Raw genomic sequence first — 14,922 nt, 5'->3', positions numbered from 1 at the left:
AGACTTTAGGGTCTTAAAGTTCAGCATGATGACTGGGATTCATATAAGAATATTATCTGTGAACTAGGGGTGTTTAATATGACGATTTTTGATCGTGGACGGTAAAGATGTCTCCATGATCTGCTTTTGAAGAAATATCGTAGTATCGCGCTACAGCACACATTCTTTCAGTTGCAGTTCTGGCGCCGCCGTCTCTATGTACTGTACATCTATGTACTGTACAACGCCACATACATTCATATCAGTGTTAACTCGGCGGTAGAGTTACTCTCACGGGACACTGCATTTATTCGCAATCACAAAAGTACATTATTTGCGTATGTTTTAAAGCCTTGCCGGTCAAACTTTTCATTAACGCGCTGGTCTGACGTGTACTTTTTCTGAGCCCCATACACCGCGCGTGATAAAAAAGACTATCTTACAGCGCCTGATTACTCAACTAAGTTATCTTTTGAGCTAATGCTGTCAAAACACACAAGACATATAGACATATATTTACATATAGACGCAGTTGGTTATGTCTAAAACGAAAGTAAACAGTTGAGAGAAATGGATGCGTGCCTGTATATTAGATGCGTGCATCTCTTAAAGGGACAGTACTAAACATGCAGCCGATTGTCATTAAAGTGATAGTTCACCCTAAAATTTTATTTCTGTCATCATTTACTCTCTCACATGTTGTCCCAGACCTGTATTAATTTATTTCATGTGCTGAACACAAAACATGATATTTTGAAGAATGTGGGTAACCAAACAGTTGCTGGTCCACACTGACTTTATAGTGGGAAACACATACTATGGGAGTCACTGTGGACCAGCAACTGTTTGGTTTTCCACATTCTTCAAAAGAGCATTTATGTTCAGCAGAAGAAAGAAACTCATTCAGGTTTAAAACTAATTTTGAGTGAGTAAATGATGGTATAAGTATAAAACACTATGACAGAATCGACAGACAAATGGCAGAATTGTTATTCTTTAACGTTAAAACAACAAAACACAAAGAGAAACAAAACTCACTACTCTTGACTGAAAAAAATAGTTACTTTAATAGGAATCTATATGGTGTTTTATTTTCATATTTATTAATTCAATTTCTTGAATGCTGCTGCTAAATATGCCTATTGTACCTGAAAATAAAGCACTGTTTGTTTTATTTGTATATTATGTGTATTTGTAATGTGTATCTTTTGTTCTTATTTTTTAATAACAAAGATAAAATAATGATATTTTTATCTTCACCCACTTTGGCCTAAAAATCCATTCTTTTTTATATTTTGTTACCTTGAAAGGATTTGTCTTTATAATAGGGAAATTATTTTGGCTGTGCTGCTCAGACAAAATAGTAAAACCAACATGACAAAGAATCGTGGTAAAAACATGATATTTAAAAAATAAATAAATCGTGATATGATATTGCCGTATCGCCCACCCCTACTGTGAACTTTCCACAATTTTTCTACTCTCTCTTCCATCTTTACCCATTGTCAGCACTCGCTGTGACACTTTTCATCCACTCTCTTATTTCCCCCATCCCACATTACTTCCTGCCCTTTTTATCTGTACTTGTCCCTTCCTGCCTTCTCAGCTATTTTTTCTGCCCTTCCTTAGGTGCTTAATCAAGCGAGTTAGACTCTTTGTAGTGTTGAGCATTGTACCAAATCGCAGACATGTTTGTTGAATGCCTGAAGGTAATGGCAAATTCAGAATCTGCTCAATATGCCAGTTTGTAATTGACTGTGTTTGTGTGTGTGTGTGCGTGCGCGTGCGTGCTATACTCCTAAAATGCTTTGAAAATGACAAATGCGGATTAATTGTGGATTTTCTTTAAGCTTTGCCAAAAATACTTTGCTAGATCATATAGCCACCAAAAACTCTCAGATCAAAACATTCATGACGTGCTGATCGTTTAGAAGCTTTTGTTCCATCTTCTCTCCCTTCATCCCTTCTTACAGAAAAGGCTTGCTTCAGATGTAAGCCTTGTTGTATGATGTTTTGCATAATTTCTGCATAATAATGACTAAATGTAGAAAGTCTTTTAGATTGAACAAAATAGCTTGTCAGTCATGTTAAATACCAGAAGAAAAACCATGGAATATTTAACGGTCTTTTTTTTATTGTTAAATAAAATGAATCTCTTCCAAACCAATGGAAGTTTTTAAGAAAACTTTGATCTTGTTTACAAAGTGACTTACAGTATTATGGAAAGAGAGAACATTCTTTGACAAGGAAGAACAATGTGTGTATTATTAATATAAATATTTCACAATATTACTCTTTTTACTGTATTTTTGATCAAATAAAGGTAACCTTTGTGAGTATGAGAGACTTTTAAAAATAAATAAATAATGTTGACCCCCAATTTTTGAACAGTGTAAATATAAGTGATTATGATAGCATAAATGGCCAGGTATAGCATTAAATACAATTTTTATTCTTAATTCTATTTGATTTAATTTAATTTGTCAAAAAAACTATTTACTATTAGCATGGATAAATGCTGACTACCTATTGTGATTCTCAGCTTTATTAGAAATGTTGCCCTTGTTTTTATTCAGCCTCTTGTTCTCACTAAGCGCAACATGTTCTTTTGAAGTGTTCTCTGCTTGAGCCCACACAGTTATTGAAACTCACTCTTTGAGTGTGAAGCACAGATCTGTTCACAGTGACCAGTGTGATTTGTGATTTTAACATTTAAAAGCATTTTCATGGCAACTACCTCTGCTGTGCCATTGATATTTCTGTTTTATAGTCAAGGAAGCCGTGCTCTTTTTCCTGGAAAATATGTCTTCAGGCTGTGCAGGTGAGCTGTGAGAGCTGCAGAACAGGAACTGCTTTAGACAACAGCGAGGCTATGCTGTATTAGTGCCACATTTACCACTGTACAATGCTGTCGACATGATGGCCTAGACGGCGAGGTTTATAATAGCATCGTGCTCTGTCTCTTAAATACACACACCCTTCTGTCCTCACCCACTTAATTAAGTGATAAATGTGTGGTGAGGGTGAGCCGTTGCTATTCATAGAAATGTATTAATAGAATGATTAAGGGGTAAGGAGGGCAGCGAAGGTGTAGGATGTAATAGGATAAAGAACATTTGCTCTTTCACGTGAGAAAATGATGAGTGAAGCACGAGGAAAAGCAGAAACGAAAGTAGTATGAGGTATGTTACTATAACAGTATGTCGAAGCTGATTGTTCAGGTCATCGAGCACCATCTGTGCACAGTAAAGGTTATTACTGGGGTGGGTGGGTGTGTTTTCACTACTCTGTGAACCTATTTTTCTGCAACTGCATATGTTTCACACGCTCATACACAGGGGTGCTTAAATGGATATTTCACCCAAAAATGAAATTTTGTTGTTTATTTACTCACCCTCAGGCTATCCAAGATTTGCCTTTTTTTGCCTTCTTTTTTTTTATTCAATAAAACAGTCAAGATGATTTTAGCTGAAACCAGTTTGCAGATTTGCCTGAGGCGATGGATTGCAGGTAATAATGTAAATAATGCACAGTTTCTTGCAGATGCCGATTGCTTCACTTCACAAAACCTCTTCTCATCAAGAGGAATATTAATTTTGTGTTGCCTTTTTGTTTTCTCAATGAGACTGTAAGCCACTGACTTGCATTTTTTGAATCACCAAGCACCACAGTTTCAGCTAAAAGTACTGTTATTCTTTGATGGCTTGAGGGTGAGTAAATTAACCACAAATTTGATGTTTGGGTGAACTATCCATATAAGCACACACAAATAGGCCTATAGCATGTTGTACTACTGGAGTGAATCACATCGTCTTGCTTGCTTCTTGCTGTTGACTGTTATACACTCAAAAAGGATATTCATTTTTAACACACTTTTTTTGTGTTGTGACTATTTTAACACATTTTGTGTGTTAAAACATTATGAGCCGTAATTCTTTTCACAAGCTAGTTTCTTCGCACTTCACCTTTTCATCATCAATGGAAATCTTCCCTGTGTGGAGGTAAGAAAAATGTTTGTAATTGGCATTAGACTATTTTAAAATATCCTTTGTCATCATTATGGTCGAGGGGCATTTTACACATACGCGATAGCCAGAAAACTTCCTTATGAATGGCACTGTGAGCCGTGCACGTGTTAACGCTACATGATTTTAGTGGTGGGAACCTACTAATAGCAAGATTTATGGTTTTTGTTGTTAGATTTATTGTGAGTGCAATTTACTTAATCATTGACACATTGTAGTGTTTCACATGAGGAAATTCCTGCCATTCACCACATCTCTGAATAGATCTCACTGTGCCTTGTATTGTGTAAAATGCCCCAAGACGTTATCATTATCTCTGACGCTTAAGTTTTTTTGGCTTTCTAGCTAACATTAGCTTGCTATACTCGTTATGTGTATAAATAACATGTCTTTATTTGCACTCTTGCAGCTTTGAATGGAAGACGCCCCTGAAAAGCTTGTGACAATTATTGATGTGACAGACAGATAAACAAGAAACTTCATCTCACCATCACCTGCATGCTGATGAAAATACATAAATAAAAATGTGATGTCGAATATTTTTTTAAAATTCAAAATACAAACTTGATATTAACTCTTCAAGAGATTTTCACTCAAGCGACATTGTTAATGATTAAATTAAATATATATATTTTTTTTATTTGTTTACTTATTTTTGCATTTTGACTATGTAAATGTTGCAGGATTAATAAATTCAGTATAAACTACATGTTTTTGTGTACAAATTTTGTTCAAATGGTTCAAAAATAACATGTACTGAGACTAATTGTGTAACTATAACACATTAGTGTGTAAATAAATGTTATCAGAATTAACTCATTGGTTGAGTTAAAATTAACATGAAATGTGTTGTCCTTATATAGACACAGTGGTGTGTTAATCGTGTTGTCGTCAACACATCCTTTTTAAGCGTAATGAAGTCAGCTAGCATTTAAAAATATATGTTATGCTCCACAGCAAAATGAAGGTCATACAGTTTTGGAACTGCAAGCAGTAGAGTAAACGACAGAGTTTTCTAGGGCTGGGTATTTTTTTCCCTTGATTAATATTTCTTAATTTAAACAATTTTTAAAATGATTCTTGATGTCTCAAGATCTTTAACTGTAGTCAGTGTTTTCAGCAGTTGTGCTTTGCTTAATCTATGCCGCAGCCCCATCCATGGCAAAAGAAGTCAGTGTTGACAATTCATGAACAAAACCCTGAACTGATTCTTTGTAGTAAATCAGAAACATGCAGTTCAACCAGTCAACTCTGATTCGCAAACAAATGACTCTAAAGTTTGTACTTTTACCGAAATGGATGTGTATAAATAACCAGCCTTAAGGTCATTGCACACTGAGTCTGAAATTTTCACAAGCGGTTTTCCATTTTTTTTTCCTATTCCCCATCCTTCCCTATCAAAATGCATGCTACGGATGCAAAACCGCAGAAAATCAAACCTGATCTGAATTTTTTTGACGGACGAAAGTTTCGAAGGCAGTGTGCAAACGTGATTGACACAACATGAGGTCGTATTTATTTTTTAACATGCAAAAATTTCGGACGGAAATTTCGGACTCTATGTGCAATGACCTTTAGTATTTAAATTTTGTGAACTATTCAGTTTTTGAGTGTTCACTGGCTAACTTGCATACCTGCAAATTCCAGACCAATGGAAAAAAAGGTGACGAATCACATGACTGGAATTTGCACAAACTGCGTAAACGGCCTATTTTAATGTCAAGAAGGTAAATTTTGCTGAAAGGTGGCTTCACAGGTATGAACTTGTTCTCCTCCATGGACCATCATCTTGTTTCAGGCCATTCTACTAAAGATGTTCACTGAATTTGTCTGTCTGTGCGTCTTTGTCTTCTTGGATGTACTTGAGCTTCATGCTTGACTGAAATTAAATTTGACAATGTCTTGGCTCACCTCTTCATCATTGAGCTAACTAGAACCTGTGTTTGAAGTGGCCACTGCCAGACCCTTGCACTCTCATCTACAATGCATATTCAGTCCGTGGGTTCAGTAAAGCCCTCTCTGCCCCGTCCACCTGTCTACTCCAAACACTCATCTCAACAAGATTAGAAACATGGAAAATTGCAGTGTCATGTCTTGAAATGCAAATAAGCTTTCTTTCATGTCAACTTCATTCGGATGCGAGTGGCTTTTGATAAGGTCACAACTCAGATTCCAGATTTTCTAGAAACAATTTAAATCAGAAAAGCAGAAAGACAAGCAATGACATCATGCTAAGCTTCTCTGTGTCGTTTAGCTTACCCTTGCAGCCGCTAATCGTCACCATTATGTAATACCTTAATGGAGAATCCATAGTTGCTGGAGGGGGGGGGTTGAGTCAGAAGTAAGCTAAAGAACAACATTGATTTTTATTTTAGTGAGTGGTTAATTTGTTGTTGTGTCTGTTAGTGTTCCTTCACTGATTAACTCCTAATGAAGGCTTCTGTTAACAGATTCACTGTCCAGTTTATCACTTCAGACAGAGACGCATCTGTTCTGAGCTGCAGGCTTATAGTTCGAGGCGCTGTGTGTCCTCTTAAAATGCGGTTTATATCTCTTGCTGTTTGATCATTGGGGTGTGATTACTTTGGTTGAATGCATCGCACCTGCTGTCTGGTACACACGTGAACAAAAGATTGTTTTAGTGTTAACTGACTTGTGCTATTGAAACACTAGAATTAATTCACAGATTGCCTCGATGATCTCTCTGTTTCTAAGCTTATAACAAGATCCATAGCAGGCCTTGCGTGAACTTTTAATCTCTTTGTTGTGTATATTTATGTTACTTCTCCCCTGTGTTTCCATATACATAATTCAGTTTGCACTTTGATGATTCACTTTAATGAATAAAAAGTTCAAATTGAGCATTTTTAAAAAAAATATTTTTCAACAATTTACTGTCACTTTAGATTCATTTAATGCATCCTTGCTGAATAAAAGGAATAGCTGACCACAATTTCTTTTAAGCCGTAGTTTTAACTATTATAACATTTGGTTGCTTGTTGATAGTGTCTTATTAAACATTAAACACATTGGACCGAATGTGAGGCGCACTTGGTCACGTTTTTAAACAATGAAGCACATCCAGAAAGCGACTGAATAAGTTAAAGGACATCTTCTCTGACTTTTTGTCAGCACTTTAAATGAAGACGGACATAATCGCAGAAACGAATGTGGTAGCTCTTTCTTTTCCTCTGTCTCCTCTTTGACATGTGCTGTCACGGCAGTGGGTGAGGAGCCCCGCGGTGGAGTTTGTGCCCTGCTTGTGCCGCCTAGCTAGAGATGTTTTGAAAAGACCTGTCTCTCATAATGGACATCAGAGGGGAATTCTTCACCATTATACAACATAGAGGAACAGAAGTGATGTTCTTTAATGTTCAATAGAATCATACTTGGCTTTTATATTTCTTGTGCCTGCAGTCGTGTGTTGTATTTTATGCCAGGTCATTAAACTCTTATCTGAGCTCTGAGACTCTCTCTCACTCACTAGCGCTCCTCAGCTATGGAAAGCCAGTTTAACATTTTTTCTATTCTTAAAACTGACTAGCAATTCTTTTCTTTTTTTTTTGTTATTTTCAATTTTCACTAATTACTATACATCTGAGAATAGTACTTATTCTGATAGTGACTATAAATTATTCACTTGTAAATATGAATTATTACTAGATTCTTGTAAATATTGATTACACACTAAATCTTATTAGCTTGTTAACACTCGTCCTAATAGTAACTGTGAAATAATAGTGATCTGTGTTCACATATCAGCTTAGTTCTAACTAGTATATTTTCCATTTGTTATTTTCCATTTGGCTGCCCACATTCGCTCTGCGTATCCTTGACGACCGTGTAAACCATAACAGCATGCTCATTGTTGCACCCATAGATGTGTATGGGTAGATTCCCCATTCGACCGCTCCAAGCACATAGACGCGTCTGTCATCTAAATCAGTGGTTCCCAACCCGGGGGTCGCGACCCCCACTAGGGGTTGCTAATGATTTTCGAGGGGTCGCCAATAGCACTTTTTTTTTTTCATTTATAACAGCATGATGATTAAATTCTGAATATTTAAAAAAAAAAAAATAATTCTTGAAATAATATATGAAAAGAGAAGAAATTTCCTTCCAGAATTTTTTGCAGTGTATCGAGAGAGTGGGAATGTACAGACGTAACTTTTAAAAAAGACGAAGCAAAGCGAAAATATGGCAAAGCGCCGGGGAGAGGATGAAAATTAATGCGCTAAAAAGAAAACAAGGGCTTATTTGGACAGTTATCTTAAATTCGGTTTCATTGAAGTGATGGACAAGGTGAGAATTTAATTTGTAATCTGTGGTGAGAGACTAGCGAATGAAAGTATGAAGTCCTGCAGACATCAGAGCACCAAACACCCACAGACGGTTGGTAAACCCAGAGAATTTTTCCTAAGGATAAAAAAACTTTTGTCAAATAGACCCCAGAACATCAGAGATGATGATGTTTGAAGGAAAAGGCTCCCCACTGTCTTGTGTTTCACTGTGATACACCGTCAAGCCTTGGCCAGCAAACACCTCTCTGATGAACTTAATGAAACGATGAAGAAAGTTGTAAAGATTGTTAACTTTATTAAAGCCCGTCCAGTAAACAAGCAAATCTTCGTGCATCAGACACTCCTTCTTTATACCGAAGTGCGCTGGCTATCAAGAGGCCAAGTGTTGGTTCGTTTTATTAAACTGAAAGAAATAAAGGAGTTCCTGAAAATTAACAACCAGAAACTGTTTGACGAAATGACAGATGAATTTCCCATCAGAACATCATACCTGGCGGATACTTTCAGCCTCTATAATGAAACAAACAAGCGCATGCAGAGCGCGGATGCAAATGTGCTGGAATGCAAGGAAATTATTGATGCATTTGTGCATAAAGTGGACTTCAGGAAGAATAAGCTGATAAAACGAGACCTACACCATTTTCCATCACTTCTCAAACAGACTGGGGGAAATTTACCTGAATCCTTGAGCAAAGAGTTCACACTTCACATCGAACGGCTACAGGAAGAGATGAAATCACGATTTTCGGATGTTGATGAACATGTCGCCAAATGCGCATGGGTAATGGACCCATTCACCGCACAGGAGGAGGACATGGAGTATTTAGAAGCGGAGGACGAGCTCTTGGATGTCAAGTCTTAATTCTCTTCTGAGGAGATTCTTTACCGAACACGGGTACAAACGGTTCTGGCTTGTGAAAGGACCCAACGTCACACCCAAGCTTGCGCACCATGCTACAACCAGACTCCTCCTGCCATTCGCCATAACATACCTGTCCAAGACTGCTTTTAGTTCTCTGGTGACCATCAAAACGAAGGCATGCAACAAGCTGGAAGTGCACAGTGACTTTTGTCTGGCTGTCACGAAAAGTATGCCTAATATCCAATCTCTAGCCCTAGATATGCAGGCCCAGAGTTCACATTAAATAGCCACATTAAAACAATTAAGGGCTTTAATTCAACCAGGAACACTAGAAAAGGCATGAAAAAAACCCACGCGTAACTTAAAATATGCAAATAGTTGTTATGCAGTGGTTATTGTTGTGTTTTAACTGGTGTATGTTTTTAGAATACAAAAAAAAAATACAATACATTAATTCTCTGATTAAATGATATTCATGTTAGTAGATTTTAATTTGCTTCTGTTGTTTGTTTATCAGTTTAAAAGCACAGCCTGAAAAGAAAAATCTGTCCTTGTGAACCCTTGCATGTTGTTACACGTTAAGGTAATAAGTGTAATGGATAGATTTGTTTGATATTTACATTAACAGAATAAAATGAGCTGCTGTTATTTGTTCATCAGGATTAGGAAAATAAGTGGAACCTGTTGTTGGGAAAAAATCTGTAGTTGCAAGTTGCAGCTAATTGTTTGCATTCTACTGTTTTTGCATTTATTAGAAACGTACACAACTGACTGTCACATTAAATTGAAGTTAATGTCTGCTAGTGTGTTTGAATGGGGGGGCATGGGGATCGTTAAAATTTTTCAGTGTTAAAATAGGGGTCTCCTGAAAAAAAGATTGAGAACCTCTAATCTAAATAATAAAGCATCTAATACATATCTATGGTTGTACCTCTGCATGAATGGTCATGTGACATGCGTTTTAGGTTGTGTTGTGTAGATGGAGACCGTTTCTGGAACGCAGTGAACACACTCGTGTAAACAGGGCCTCAGTTACCAGTAACCATTCCAATAGTTTTTCCATAGATATCTGTACATGATAGATGTATATATGTCCTAGTTTATTAGTAATATACAGTATATATTTTATTATAATTGGTTTGTAAATAATCATATCTAGTGTCTAGTCAGAATGGCTACTTCATGGTTTAAAAAAATCGTACTAGTATAATTTAAAATGTTTTAAAATGAAATTTATATAAAACTAGTGCTACTAAGAAAAGCACAATAGATAAAGTAACTGTTTGAACAGTTAATCATAACTTATCAGTGAATACTAGTAGACTACTAATGACATGCTACTAAATGCAGCAACCAATAAACATTAATTAGAAGTGGCTGATATGTAAAGCACAGATCACCATAGAATTTAGGCTAATGGCAAACATTAGTGTGTAATGAAAAGGTACTATTACAGTAGATATTACAGGGCTTGTTGGGTTTCTGTAGTTATTAAAAATAAATGCTATTAACCTACAATAGATAGTAGATAAGTGAATGAATGTTATCACGGCTTGCCATACTCAGCCTGCATTCAAACAAGGTGGCACTATAGCTGAACATCCAGTGCACCGACCGCGCATGCCTCTTCCTTGCACTGACCGGACGCGACGGTGTCTATTTTTTTCCTCCCCTCCATCATCATCATCATCATCCCTCTCTCTTTCTCAGGAGATGATGCTCGGCTCAGGCACACCTGCTTTTCTCCTCTCGGCTCAGGCTTAAGTGTCATTCCTCCCGGTTTTTCGCCAACCTTCTCTGCGGTATTCAGACAGAGCTGCCTGTGTCGGCGGTTGATCCTCCTCTTTATTTTCCTCTTCCTCCTCCCTGCTTTCGGTGAGGGCTGCCTGGGATGGAAGCCCGCGCTGGTCGCCTCTTTATGAACTCGCTCTTGACGGCTATTCTCATTCGCGCTGTATCTCAGAGGTGCTGACTGGAAAAACATGCCGTTGAAATGGAAAAGCGGTTCGCCCGTCAGCTGGAAATTTCCTGTACCCGTCCTTAAAACGTCCAGGTCCTCTCCACTCTCGCCAGCATACATGTAAGTAGCTGTAATATTAACGCCTCGAAGTGCGTGCTTGTGTGCTTTAAAATGTGACCGTCAGTAACCGAGGGCGCGTGAGTGTGTTTATATTCCGTCTTTACTCGTGCATTAAGGATGCTGCTGCTGTGCTTGTTTCAGGGTCGGTGTCACCTCCCTTCGTTTCTCTGTAACCTAATTGTGAACGTTTAGAGAGGTCTTGAGACCCATTTTTACAACGTTTAGCGTGCTTCCGCGCACCGCCTAGTTTTCTGAATCCACATAGTGCTTTCTCTACTCTGAATCCTTCTTGCGGCTCTGTTCATGAGCTCTAGTAAGCACCGGGCCGCGATAACAGCCGGCGAAGCAGTCTTTTGTCCTGCCGTGTCGTGCGCTCTGGATTGGAGTGCTAGTGTTGTGGCGGTGGTGGGTGGGTGGGGGCCCGGTGGGCTGCTGGAGGATGCAGCACTGATGCTGGATGATGCACGGAACATGACCGCTAGCGCTTCCGCCCGGCACGGTTTATACACCAATGCACGACTAACTTCCAATGTGTACTAGAAAGGCAGCAGCGTGTCTTTAGCATGATCTTCTGTGGATCAGTGCGCGCTAGAGTGATGTACATCAGTGCCCCATTGAAACGAACCCATTAAGAAAACCTTTTATTATTGAAAAGATAATTATCAAATCCCATTTTATTATTGTATATGTTTTCTTAACTTGTGGGGCTTTTTCCAAGCGACTTCCAGCCAGTGCACCATCAAGCCACTGAATGTAATGAGACATACTAATATAAAATGAGTTTTGAACCTTTTTTGTCAACAGCCATGGAAACAAAGGCATTTTGATGGATTTAATGTTTTTTCTATATCATGTTCAAGATTCTCATATATTCTATCATAAATTAATGTAAAAATGTAGTATCATTCATTTAAAGTCAAGTCTTTTTCACATTGCATATAGTTTTAAAGATACTGCAGAAAATGCATGTTTCAAATGTTGCAATCAAAAATCCAGATGTGACTGATTCAAGGGATGATATTTTGTACTAATGAAGGGAGCCCATCATGTGGCAGCATCCTTTTACAAGTTGAGACAATGATAGTCTCAGCATCAGATGTCACGCCCACGGATCGCTGGCTAAACGTCTGATGCATATGGCACACTTTTCTGGAAACGCTTCAGGAATGTCGAAGTCATCATCTGACTGGTTGAATTAAACCGGATTTCCGGGAGACGCGAGTGTCGCATTTATTTTCGGTCCGCCGGGAAACAAAGATGCCGTGGCGCCAAATATAATCTTTTAAATACATCCAAGAGTTTCACACACCGGTTTGTTATTGTGGCGACATTTCCACTCCCTGAAACGTGATGCCAAACGAAACGAACTGTGATTGTTTGACATGTCGGTCAAACGGCCTCATGGGTGGGCCTTGGCCAATGAAAGCGGACATATATTCCAGGGCCCGTATTCATGAAGAATTTTAATGCAAAAAGTAGCTCCTAGTGACAAAATTCTAAGAAAATTCTTAGAAATGTGGGCGTTTACTCTTACAATTAAAGAAAAAATCATAGTAAAGAAAAAAGTAATTCAGAAAGCATCTTAACCCTTAAAAGAGGTCTTATGGTCAAACTTGTTAGGAGTACGGACGAGGACTTTTAAGGGGCTTAAGAGTTTCTTTAACAGCGGAGAAAATGGACGAAAATGAAGAGGGAGAAGAAATGTGTTGCACACAATGCATGACAGTGAGTTAATAAGACGCTACACATTAGTTCGTGCAGGGATCATGTTTGTGACTGATCTTATTAAAGACATGCTAACATCTCAGACACCGTGCAGAATTGCCATAGCACCAGAAATCACTACATTAACATATTTGGCACCTGGAAAAATGCAACTATGCAGCAGTGATGATTTGGGTCTGTTACAGCACTTATTAGGCTTATATGTCTCTGTTCAAAGTCTATCCAGTTCTAATTTTATGATCTCTACATTATCTGATAAGACCGTATTGCAATTTATCTCTTTTTATTCATTTTAGATCTTAATTTTCCTCAGGTGCAAAGTTGAAACCATGACCAGCTGTTTGCGGGAGCGATCTGAATTAACTGTGATGCAAGAGTTTAAAACGCTGGTCTGTCTTGCTAATCATATGCTAGCCTATATCTGTCTTCGTTTGAAAGTGGTTTTGTTTTGATAATAGTTTCTTTATCCTGTCTGTCTGTATTTCTGTCTTTCTAGCCGTAACTCTATTGTGCATATACAGTCCTCCTAAATTTCCCCTTGAGAATCAATAAACTATATTTATGTATATGTGTCTGCATCTTCTCAGATTTAAGGTTTGGGGTTGTGGATTACAGTGTTGAGTTCCTGACCCTGCTGTCGCCCCTCCCAGTCAAACCTTGCCCAGTAAAAACAAAGTCTATTTTTACTGCTTTGGCTGTGTGTTGTGTGTGATTACAGGGTGAGCTGTGGTCTCTGTAGTTTCTTAATGGGAGGAGAGATTCCTCTTGGACACATGATTCATTCTCTTTTTGTGTGAGTGTGTATTGAGACCGAATATATTGAACAACAGAATGTTTTTGCCAGCTGCTAAAAAAAATACTTGTGAGAGTTTGCACATTCACGCCGAGGAAGAACTGTGAAGTTTGAATAATTGTTTAATTCTAAGAGAATACAGAAGTCCACACCTCAACTATGATGACACAGAGGAACAATATCATAGGAATCTCTTTCAGAATTTATTTTTCTAGCTGATGGAACAATACTACATTGACATCCAGTCAGAATCTACAACTTAATGAGCCTGAGCATTTAAATCGGCAGATGACATAACTGCAGTGCACACTTTTAATACACAGAATATTATCATCAACTGGTGTGGGCATGAATTACGGCTGCAAGATTAATCGTAATAAAACTGAAATTGCAATGTGGCTTTGTGTGTTTTATCAGATTGCAAAGGCTGCAGTTTAATTAGATAAATATGTGCTGTGGCTTTAAGAGTGAAGATTTTCCAACAATGTCTGCAGTATATGAAAACGGCTCGATTTGCGGTAAATGCTGCTCCACACAAACTCATTTCCCTCCAAATTATGCAGCCCTAATATATATATCATTAGTGTTATAACTACTATTGTTGGTGAGAATGGACTTTGAGGTTTTGTTTAGTTTTTTTCCTAAAAAAATGTCATGTGTATCTTTCCATTGTCGTTAAAGTGCATGTGGTGTTAGGAAGGTGAGGATTCATTTAGTTGAGTGTACTCCTGAAATGTTACCTCACCTCTAAATATATCCACTGCCTGTAGTGAGGATTTCACGCTCGGTAGGGCAAGGGAGAGGTGTCCATATGCAATAAAATACTTGCTCAATAAATTGCAAACAATTTTAAGTGGACATATGAACGAGCATACATCACAACAAAACCCAAACACAGTCCTAAGGGCACATTCAAGAAAAAAAGAACTTTCTTATATTTGTGTGACTTGAAGGATTCTTGGGCTTCAGCTTTAAAGAGTGATGAGGAGTGACACCCGGAGAGCTTCTGCCGCAGAGGGGAAAGGAATGACGCACACAGGGGTGTGTGTTTGTGTTGTCACAAGTGAAGACAGTCATGACAGATCTAAAGTCCTGCTCATCTGCTGCTAAAGGACCTTGGCCTTGACCTTGGTAGACATTATGATGATGAAAGTTTA

General features: G+C 38.0%; 1 protein-coding gene across 6 annotated transcripts in view; it reads left to right on the top strand.

Moving 5' to 3' along the window:
• Window positions 1-14,922, top strand: part of LOC306871388 (kelch-like protein 13) — a gene marked incomplete at its 5' end in the record, with an annotated part of 55,165 nt that overhangs the window by 16,605 nt on the left and 23,638 nt on the right. Inside the window, one exon of one of the 6 annotated variants that reach the window (XM_079419260.1) lies at window positions 10,739-11,247. The exons of 4 other annotated variants lie outside the window; for them this stretch is intronic. In XM_079419260.1, coding sequence (XP_079275386.1) covers window positions 11,150-11,247 — 98 coding nt within the window. Of the gene's footprint in view, window positions 1-10,738; window positions 11,248-14,922 lie in introns of those variants that run through there. One more of the 6 variants, XM_079419263.1, reaches the window with a different exon arrangement.

This window comes from Barbus barbus (genome assembly GCF_936440315.1).
Source record: "Barbus barbus genome assembly, chromosome: 6".
Lineage (NCBI taxonomy): Eukaryota > Metazoa > Chordata > Actinopteri > Cypriniformes > Cyprinidae > Barbus > Barbus barbus.
Note: the sequence above shows the minus strand (reverse complement) of the source record. Positions and strands in the feature narration are given on the sequence as shown.